At 53.7% G+C, this 9,527-nt stretch overlaps 2 protein-coding genes across 2 annotated transcripts; one reads left to right on the forward strand and one right to left on the reverse strand.

The window, feature by feature from the left end:
* The first annotated feature begins 393 nt into the window (after positions 1-393).
* Positions 394-2,142, forward strand: LOC123138339 (7-deoxyloganetin glucosyltransferase). Its single transcript, XM_044558307.1, has 2 exons — positions 394-959; positions 1,028-2,142. Exons 1-2 carry the CDS (start codon positions 467-469, stop codon positions 1,975-1,977), a joined length of 1,443 nt encoding a protein of 480 aa, XP_044414242.1. The 5' UTR covers positions 394-466; the 3' UTR covers positions 1,978-2,142.
* A 137-nt stretch (positions 2,143-2,279) lies between these two features.
* Positions 2,280-7,941, reverse strand: LOC123138340 (probable RNA-binding protein ARP1). The gene is made up of 6 exons (XM_044558308.1): positions 7,086-7,941; positions 6,859-6,982; positions 4,926-5,052; positions 3,418-3,451; positions 2,786-3,050; positions 2,280-2,629 (listed from the first exon to the last, which is right to left on the reverse strand). Exons 1-6 carry the CDS (start codon positions 7,359-7,361, stop codon positions 2,520-2,522), a joined length of 936 nt encoding a protein of 311 aa, XP_044414243.1. The 5' UTR covers positions 7,362-7,941; the 3' UTR covers positions 2,280-2,519.
* Positions 7,942-9,527: the final 1,586 nt, after the last annotated feature.

Genomic DNA, 9,527 nt, shown 5'->3' on the forward strand with positions numbered 1-9,527 from the left:
CAACTTATATATTTTCACGTGGCGGGCAGATGGCACCCAAGCCATTAATTAATCTGATTGTTAAATGAAATTTATGCATGCTGCGGAATAACCTGAAATTGCAGACACATGTGCAGCAACAACACAATAAAAAAGGAAATGATTAGTTCAATCCAGGTGACAATTGTGGCAAGGTATAGTACCTTCCAGCTTCCCTTTTCTTGATGTAGTTCTTGGTGGCAATTGCATTATGCTTTTCAAAATGTGTTTGAAGGGCGTATCAGGTTCGAATTAAAAAAAATGCGAGCATATGTATGCTCCTCACGGAATACTATATTTTATATTTGGTCCCTCCAACTTATATGTTGAGATATACAACAATCAAGAACGGCTCTCTATATATATCACCCTCTTGTCCCGGCCCGTTTGGTGCCACGACACATAAACCTTGCAGCCGCCGGCGTCACCAGGCGGAGAGAAGACAGCCATGAGCCGCCCGCACGCCGTGCTTATCCCGTACCCGGCGCAGGGGCACGTGACGCCTCTGCTGAACCTCGCCAAGGTGCTGCATGCCAGGGGCTTCTACGTCACCTTCGTCAACTCGGAGTACAACCACCGCCGCCTGCTCCGGTCGCGCGGCGAGGACTCGCTGGCCGGCCTCGACGACTTCCGGTTCGAGACCATCCCGGACGGCCTGCCGCCGATGGAAAACGAGGACGTCACGCAGGACGTCCCCGCGCTCTGCACGTCTTTCGCCACGCACGGCGCCGCCCTCTTGAGGGACCTGCTGGCGAGGATGATCGACGACGGGAGGCCGCCGGTGAGCTGCGTGGTAACGGACGGGGTGATGAGCTTCGCGGTGGAGGTGGCCGACGAGAGGGGCGTCCCGGCCTTGGTGTTCTGGACCACCAGCGCGTGTGGGTTCATGGGGTACCTCCACTTCTTCGAGCTCATCGAAAGAGGCTTCGTGCCACTCAAAGGTACCACCCCATGGAGTATGACAGTATGTGATTGACTGCAAATTATAACTGTGCTGCACATGTCGTAGATGAGAGCTACCTGACCAACGGATACCTGGACACGGCGCTCGACTGGGTGCCCGGGATGCCGCGCATAAGGCTGCGAGACTTCCCCAGCTTCGTCCGCACGACCGACCGGGACGATGTCATGCTCAACTTCGACGGCGGCGAGGCGCAGAACGCGCACCGCGCGCAGGGCGTCATCCTCAACACGTTCGACGCGGTGGAGCAGAACGTCGTCGACGCGCTACGACGCATCTTCCCGCGCGTGTACACGGTCGGCCCGCTCCCGGCGTTCGCGGTCACCGCGGCGCGGGCGCAGCCCGAGCTGGACGCGATCGGCGGCAACCTCTGGAAGGAGGACGCGAGCTGCCTCCGTTGGCTCGACGACCGGCAGCCCGGCTCAGTCGTGTACGTCAACTTCGGCAGCATCACCGTCATGTCGCTGGCCCACCTCGCGGAGTTCGCGTGGGGCCTGGCGCGCTGCGGCCGCCCGTTCCTGTGGGTCATCAGGCCGGACCTCGTGGCCGGCGACAAGGCCGTGCTGCCAGAGGAGTTTCTCGCCGAGACGAAGGACCGAGGGATCTTCCTGAGCTGGTGCCCGCAGGAACAAGTCCTGGGGCATCCGGCGACCGGGCTGTTCCTGACGCACTCCGGGTGGAACTCGACGCTGGAGAGCATGTGCGCCGGCGTGCCGATGGTCTGCTGGCCCTTCTTCGCCGAGCAGACGACGAACTGCCGATACGCCTGCGCCGAGTGGGGCATCGGGCTGGAGATCGACAGCGACGTGAGGAGGGAGGAGGTGGCAAGGCTCGTCCTCGAGGCCACCGACGGCGAGAAAGGCAAGGACATGAGAGCGAAGGCGACGATGTGGAAGGAGAAGGCCGCGGCGGCGGCAGAGGCCGGCGGGACTTCGACTCTTGGCATCGACCGCCTCGTCGCATTCTTGCTTGGAGGGACCGATGATCCTAAAAGCTGAAAATGTTGTTGTCTTGTTGAATCAGCCTGATCAATGTGATGGGTAAATCGAATAAGGCGTTTACTGTTTAAACCCGTTGTGCGTCCTTATCAATTCTGGACTGGTGAAGAAAATGATCCAACAGTATGCTAAGACAAACTATGCATCGACGATGTCGTTCTCTCAGTGATGTGTACGTAGTTTCACCAGTCCTACTGAAGAACATTTCTCTATTCTGTAACAATCGAGTGTTGTAGGAACAAACCAAAAAAATTCATAGACGTAGACATAGAGAAGACGACTACTGGCAGCATATGCCTCCGGGACTTATTCTGGCGAATTCCATTTACTGGCGTGAGTTTCAGTTTCGCAGTACAATGGGTTCACCAAATAAATGCAGTGCAGAAATAGGAAAAGAATCAGAAATAATGAAAGAACAAATATTTGGATGCTATTCTTTTTTCCAGTCAAGAAACGAGTATTTTTGTATTCCTTTGCGGGCTACTAATAGTCCTGTCCAGATCGGCATCAAATCATTTTGGCGGAGTTTTCAGTTCAGCGAGTCAGTTCGAGGTGTTTTCCTCTGAATTTGATCTTTCAACAGGCGCTGAAGCTTCTTGGTTATCTGCGTTTGTAGCCTCAGCCTCGGATACTGTCTGAGTTGGTTGTGAACCTGCAACATATGTCAGCAGAAAGGCATGAGTTTACTGCAAAGTTTGATCAAAAAAGATGGGAACATAGTCGCTTATTCGACATATGAATAACATGAGTATGAAAACAGCAAAATGTTTATTATATTTTGGTGGTCTGAAAACTGAGGGTGACATACCGGATACATCATCAGACTGCCTTGAGATTGCACGAGGGGGCAACTGGAGTCTGAAATTAGGAGGGAGCGAAGGCGCTGCCTGGAAAGAACCCTCGGTCGTCTGCTGAAAGAACGGCGGCCGCGCAGCTTGCTGGTGCAATGGCGAGAAGCCGGCCCTTGGATTCTGGCCACTTGTCATGAACCCCATGAATGGGTATGGTGATGTTGAAGGGGATGTTTGGCCATAGTGCTGAGAGTAGTATTGCTGCATTTGATTGTAATAGGCCTGCATATAAATTTTCAAACATTTCATTGTTTCAGTCAGTTTTAAAATAAGTGGGTCAGTATTGTGCTAGTGTCTGACTTTGGTCGACAATTCGTGTCACTAGTGATTTGCTAATTCCATTGGAAATCCAATGCAGCTATCCACAAGATTCAATGTTGAAGATTGCTGGTATTCAAACTTCTAAAATTAAGGGGTGACTACAAAAATCCTGATTTCAGATCATTTACACTCATACACACATACAGATCATTTACATATGTTGGGTACTGCTGGCATTTTAAAGAGCGGATATACAAAGGAGCAGTCACATGTGGTGGAATAAAACAAGAGAAATGACAATATTGAAAGAGATGAATATAGTGCTTACCTGCTGGTATGGATAATCAGGTGGGTACCAGTACCTGCAAAGGTTTACATAACTTCATCAGCGCCTTACTAAAAAGACAGATAGGGACCAAGCCAAGCACGAGCCCACCATCATGGATCAGAGACATATGTACGAGCAATCATGGCTATAAAGCTCAAACTTGTTATCTCAAATGAACACTCCTTCCTCTACTTCCATTTTTTTGCAGTACAAAATACTGGTACAAGTACTGTTTTCATAAAGAGGGTGCTTGGTTGCAAGAACCTAAACACAGCTGGTTGGCCAGTCACAAGTATAAACAAATTTGCACCAAAGAGAAAGCACATGGCTATGCCTATGCATATACGAGTAAAAATGCAGAAACCTGACGCGGTTTGTAATTTTTCCTTTCAGAAACGACTCAAGTAGTAGCAGTACTTGTTCCTGGACAGACCGGTCAAGGAATCCTGCGCCAACGATCTGTACTCCACGCTGCCCATTCCAATAAATTTCATATATGGGGTACGTCAACCGCAACCCAGCAGCAGCGCTGCATCAAAAATATAGCCAAGTGGCACCAGAGATCTGGACGCAGGCACGCATTAAACTCTCCCAGCAAAGCAAGCCAACGGAGCGCAGCGAGCGTTCGCAGGCAAGGCCACACCCCATGCCGCCCATGCTGGTCTAGACTAGAGAAGTCAGCAGATGGTGAGACGGCGGGCCCCATCGGTGTTGAATGGCCGTCGCCGAGGCCGCATTTATGAACGGGCCTCCCATGAGGGCCCAACGCGCGGGGGAAACGGGCACGCGCGGGCCCGGCCGTGCTTCCTTGGTATCCGAAAACCCATCAGTCCAGTCGAGGAAGCGGCAGCTGAAGCCGAAAGCTGCGGCGCGAAAGCTACCCGACCTGAGTGCTGACCTGACCTCGCTCGCTCCGAGCAGCGTCTAGTCAGTCAGTCGGGTTCGGTAACTGCCCCATCAGCTACTACTCCTACAATAAAGAGCAACTACCAACAACGCCTACGAGGCTACGACTATGTGTGTTCAAACTGTTTACTACCTCAGGATGAGCATAGCTCTGAACCACAAAAATGCAACCAACAACGTCTATGTTGGTTCCTCACTTCAGCTAACGGATCAGTCCTGGTCTAGAAGTACGTAGTTGTCTATTGTACTACACCACCGTAGCAAACGCAAACTAATTTACCTCAGGGTCAGCATTCCCCCTGAACCACGAAAAATGCAACCACTGTGACATGGGGCCGTCACTACGAAACAATGCTTTTGTACCCATCATTGCCTGATTTTTTTTTTCAACTATAGCACTACTACCTTATTACGGAACTGGGACATTAACAATAGGTCTTGCACCTGCCCAAGCGAGGGTTGAGAACCTGCAGCGCACCCAGATCCCACGATGTGCGGTGTACGATGATGCATTGCGATTTTAAAGCGGAACTGACATGATACATACAGTAGACAGTAGACAGTAGACAGTAGACAGTAGTACATGGGGACATGGCACTCACCCGTACGGTGAAGGGGTGTAGAACATGGCGTGAGGCGGGGTGGGCATCTGCTGCTGGTGGTGCATCCTGCCGCCCATGTATGGCTGCGGGCCCGAGTGCTGCTGATCCGGCCCGCGTGGGGCCCTCCCTGCAGACACACAAACAAATAATTTAGACATGATTCTCTCAAAATAATAATAATTAGACATGACACACTATTGTTGGGCTGCAGAGGAAGCAACTCGCACCCAAACAAAGCAACAAATAAATGTGCTGTGAAGAGGTAGCATATCACGCACGTATTGCAGGCAGGGGGCCACACGGCCAGCCGGCCAGGGGTTGCAAAACAGTTGGATGGACTATGCACCGCGAGGGAAAATGCCATGTGCCCTACTACGTTGTGCCGGGAGCCCGGGACACACATGCATGGATGGATGGATGATTTCCTACGCTCCTGTATCTTTTCCTCAGGCTAATCAATTGCCTGGCTAAAACCTTTCGGTTTTTCATCAAAGAAAAACGATAGGGCGCCAGATGTTTACCTCTCTCTGCATTTGGCCAATTCTTTTTCTCAAATAAGAGAATCTTCTCAAAAGGATAGCAATAGAGGAATTGTGGAGGTTTCTTTATACACACATTGTGTAGATTAGAGCAGTGCCAAATAATGCAAGACTTTTCTTAGCTAGCTTGCACTACAACCTACGCCAGTCTGGTACTCGTGTGCTGTACTGCACTCTAACCATACATTTTTTTTGAAAATACTACAAAAAAACAGCATGCAAATCCAACTATTATTTCTGCACGGGAAAAGTCAAAATGTTTTATCATGGAAAAAAGAACGAGAAAAGTTCAGTGCAACAGCGCCGTTCACCCAATCATTTGGAAAGCAGCAAGGAAAATCCCGAATCAATAAAGTAACACCAGATCAATATCATGAGAGACCAATTCAAGCAAACGCAACGAGTTGAAGCAATCCAAGCAACATGCAGCACCTATATATATTCCCCAGAGTCGTTGACAGCCACCAAACTAAACCCTGTCAAAGGCCAAGTACGAGAGTTGTATATGCAATGGAACTCTTTTCCGATGCCGTGCACTGATTTTGACCAGAAAGGCAAAGCGGCCGGGTTCCCGATTCTCCCTCCAGCGATAGCTAACATGCCACCCCCTTTACACCGCATTCCCGCTGGAACGCTTGGTCGTATCACCGCTTCAAATCGAAGCCAATTCTTTCCCAATATGCAGCAACAGCAAAATGCTAGCTCAGACCCGTCCGTCATAACCACCATTGATGCTCCCAAAAAAGGTTAAATCCGTAATGGGTTTCTATATCAATGTTTCCATACTTTAACCATGAAATTGGCATATGATTGACTAGAGAACTCTGGTTATATCTTCAGCCACAAGACTGAAAACAGAAAATCAATCACAGTCAAAATCTTCAACTGAAGAAGAAGAGCTATATTTGTGGAGGCCGGAGTGGTAACTGATATAAGTAGTCAAAATCAGTACTGTATAGCAGTAACTGAATGCAGAGGCCAGGCTGGCGAAGCACAACCCAACCCAACCCAGCACAGCCATGAGGCATGGAGTGTGCATGTCTGACAGCCTGAGCATGCCGCCCCTCCCAATGCAGGCCAAAGTGCTCCAAGTCGTCGTCCTGCTTCGTCTCGGCTGGCGCCCCAGTCTTTTAAAGCTTTCAGCAGCTGGAGCCGGGCCCCGCCCATTAACGATCCCCTTATCCTAACCCGCGGGCTAACACGCAAGGAGGAGGAGAAGGAAGGAGAAGGAAATACGCGAGCCCTAATCAAGCTTATCCTGCTAATTGCGTACGGCCGATCCCCGCTGATCATGCCCCTGTTATTTACTGCCATGCACATGCGCGAGCAAACGGAAGGGAGAGAAAAAGAAAGGAGGGCATTGATTCGGTGCTGTTATTTTCACTGTTGCTCACCTCTCTGCGGCGATGGTCGCGGCGGGCCCATGGACGCAATGTTGCAGTTGGCGCGCCGGCCGGCGATCATCGGGTTCGGGTTCTGCACCGCCTGCTGCGCCGACTCCGGGTCCCGGAACGTCACCTGCGCACAGAGAGAAGAGAAGATGGGAACGCGCCCGATGAGAACGACGGACGGATCGCCGGCGATGGCGTATGTATCGGCGAGAGAGAGAGAGAGGACGTACGAATCCGTAGCCCTTAGATCGGCCGGTCTCGCGATCGGTGATGACGACCGCCTCGAGTATCTCGCCGTACTCCCGGAAGTGGTCATGCAGCCCCGCGGACGGCGTCTCCCAGGCCAGCCCGCCCACGAAAACCTTGGTCAGCGTCGTGTCGCCGAACCGCGACCGGTGGTACGGCACGCCGCCGCCTCCTCCTCCTCCGCCTCCGCCCGGTGCCTGGGCCGGCGACGAGGCGCCGCCAGCCGGGGACGACGACGATGCCGCCGTCGTCGCCGCCATCTCTTCTTCTTGCTCTAGGACGCAACCCGCGAACGTGCAGCCGAGTCGACCGTCGTTCCTCGGCTCCTCCTCTCTGTTTGGGTCTTTCGGAGGACCCAAGTATTGTTAGGATCAAAACTCTTACACGGATAGCTGAGCTAACCTGGACTCCGCAGGAGACTTTGCCCGATTGGTCCGTCCGTTGTCAGCTTAGTAGCGGTTTTGGCCGGGCAGGTTTGGTCCGATCCAGCACAGACACCTCCCGACTTCGATCCGGGTGGAAAGCTGCTCTTCCATAACCCAGCCGCTGTGCCTAGGAAGAGATGGGGGAGGGGAAGGATATCACAACTTGGAGGGGAAGGGAGGGAGGGAAGGGGGCGGCCGTGCGCTGGACGAGAGGGCTCCGGGGTGTGATGACAGCTGCATGACCCTTTCTAGCCCTCGTTTCTAATGGGTAGCTATAATAAGATCCCTCGACGCCTCCTGGTTGTATTCCATTGCGTTCAAATCCAATTCTTTTTCGAGATAGAGGCGCTGGAGTCGTATCATCATCGCAGCAAGGCAGCAGGCAGGCCACCTTCCCCCACTTGGGCGATTCGCGCTGCCCCGACCCGTCCCTCTCGCGCGCCTCTCGGCCGATCGATCGATCCAGGCAACGGACGGAGCACTACGCCTACTGATTTGCGCGCCAAGCGGCGGCACGTCTGCTGCTGCTGCGCGCGCGTGTGGTGCGCGAGCTAGCGGGCCAGGTGCACCACCTCTCCGGTTGCGGTTGCTTGCGGGCTTGCTTCTCCTCCGGCTTGCCCGCGTCGGACACGCCACTTTGGTTTTCGCCTCGTGCGGAAAGGCCCACACGCTAGCGCCATTGGACTGTACTGCGGCGAGATTAGCCCTGGGAGGAACCAACGCCGCTTTCTCAAAAAAAAAAAAAAAAAAGGAACCAACGCCGACCGTGCGTGCCTACTTTACAGCATCTCTAGCCGTTCGGCCCCCCAGGCGTCGAAAAACTGCGGCCTGGGGACGAGCCGGCGCTAGTTCGGCCTCTGGGAGCGGCCTAGCTTCCAGTCACGCCCCCAGGCGCCGCCCCCTAGCCACAGCAAATTCAAACGTAATCATTCCCGCGCCCAAAATAGACGCCACAATCTGGCGATCAAGCGGCCAGTAGCTCGGCGGTCGGATAAAAAGTTCGGCGTACAAAAAAGCAGAAAAGGACGGAAGCGCGCATCAGGCGGCGAGGTCGGCCTCCGGCGTCGGCGGAGTCGGCGTGCGCGGGCTTGACGGGGTCTCTGTGCTTGGCGGCGTGGCTTCTGCGCTGCAGGCAGTCTCGGCGGCATCATCGGTCGGGCTTGGCGGCGGCGGCGGCGTGCGCGTGGACATGGGCGGCGTCGTCGTGGACGTGGGCGGCGTCGTCGTGGGCGTGGGCGTCGTCGTCGAGGGAAGCTGGTCCAGGATGAGGCCAACATGCGCCCTGTACCACGCCTTAACCGCCTCGTCGGTGCTCTGGAGCATGTCCGCCCCGCCCAGCAGGAAAGCCAGGTCGGTGTTCCTCTTCTTCGGGGCGACGTTGATCCGGAGTAGGTCGAGTTTGACGGCGCTGGTTGACATCAGCGTCGACCACCGCACCTCGGTCTTCTCTTCACGAAGGGCGGCCCGGACCTGTGCGTCAGCGAGGCAGTGCTGGATGGACTCCTGCACGCGAGCAGCGGTCGCGTCGGCGTGTTTCCCCTTCTTGGCACCTTTGTTGACGTTGTTGGGGAACGTTGCAGAAAATTAAATTTTTTCCTACGGTTTCACCAAGATCCATCTATGAGTTCATCTAAGCAACGAGTCAAGGGAGTGAGTTTGCATCTACATACCACTTGTAGATCGCGTACGGAAGCGTTCGAGGGAACAGTGATGATGGAGTCGTACTCGGCGTGATTCAGATCACCGATGACCAAGTGCTGAACGGACAGCACCTCCGTGTTCAACACACGTACGGTACGGGCGACGTCTCCTCCTTCTTGATCCAGCAAGGGGGAAGGAGAGGTTGAGGAAGAAGGCTCCAGCAGCAGCACGACGGCGTGATGATGGTGGAGAGGCAGTACTCCGACAGGGCTTCGCCAAGCACACAACGAAGGAGGAGAGGTGTTGGGGAGGGGAGGGGCTGCGCCTTGGCTTGGTTAATCAGCCCTCCCCTCACCCCTC

This window comes from Triticum aestivum, chromosome 6B (assembly GCF_018294505.1).
Source record: "Triticum aestivum cultivar Chinese Spring chromosome 6B, IWGSC CS RefSeq v2.1, whole genome shotgun sequence".
Lineage (NCBI taxonomy): Eukaryota > Viridiplantae > Streptophyta > Magnoliopsida > Poales > Poaceae > Triticum > Triticum aestivum.

What these genes read in the sequence shown, in the direction of transcription:
- LOC123138339 (XM_044558307.1), top strand. Translation starts at nt 467, where the DNA reads ATGAGCCGCCCGCACGCCGTGCTTATCCCGTACCCGGCGCAGGGGCAC. An exon ending in AGGCTTCGTGCCACTCAAAG is followed by an intron (nt 960 to 1,027) that starts GTACCACCCCAT and finishes CACATGTCGTAG; the next exon opens with ATGAGAGCTACCTGACCAAC.
- LOC123138340 (XM_044558308.1), bottom strand. Translation starts at nt 7,361, where the DNA reads ATGGCGGCGACGACGGCGGCATCGTCGTCGTCCCCGGCTGGCGGCGCC. An exon ending in CTGATTATCCATACCAGCAG is followed by an intron (nt 3,051 to 3,417) that starts GTAAGCACTATA and finishes ATTTATATGCAG; the next exon opens with GCCTATTACAATCAAATGCA. An exon ending in GCAGTCTGATGATGTATCCG is followed by an intron (nt 2,630 to 2,785) that starts GTATGTCACCCT and finishes CATATGTTGCAG; the next exon opens with GTTCACAACCAACTCAGACA.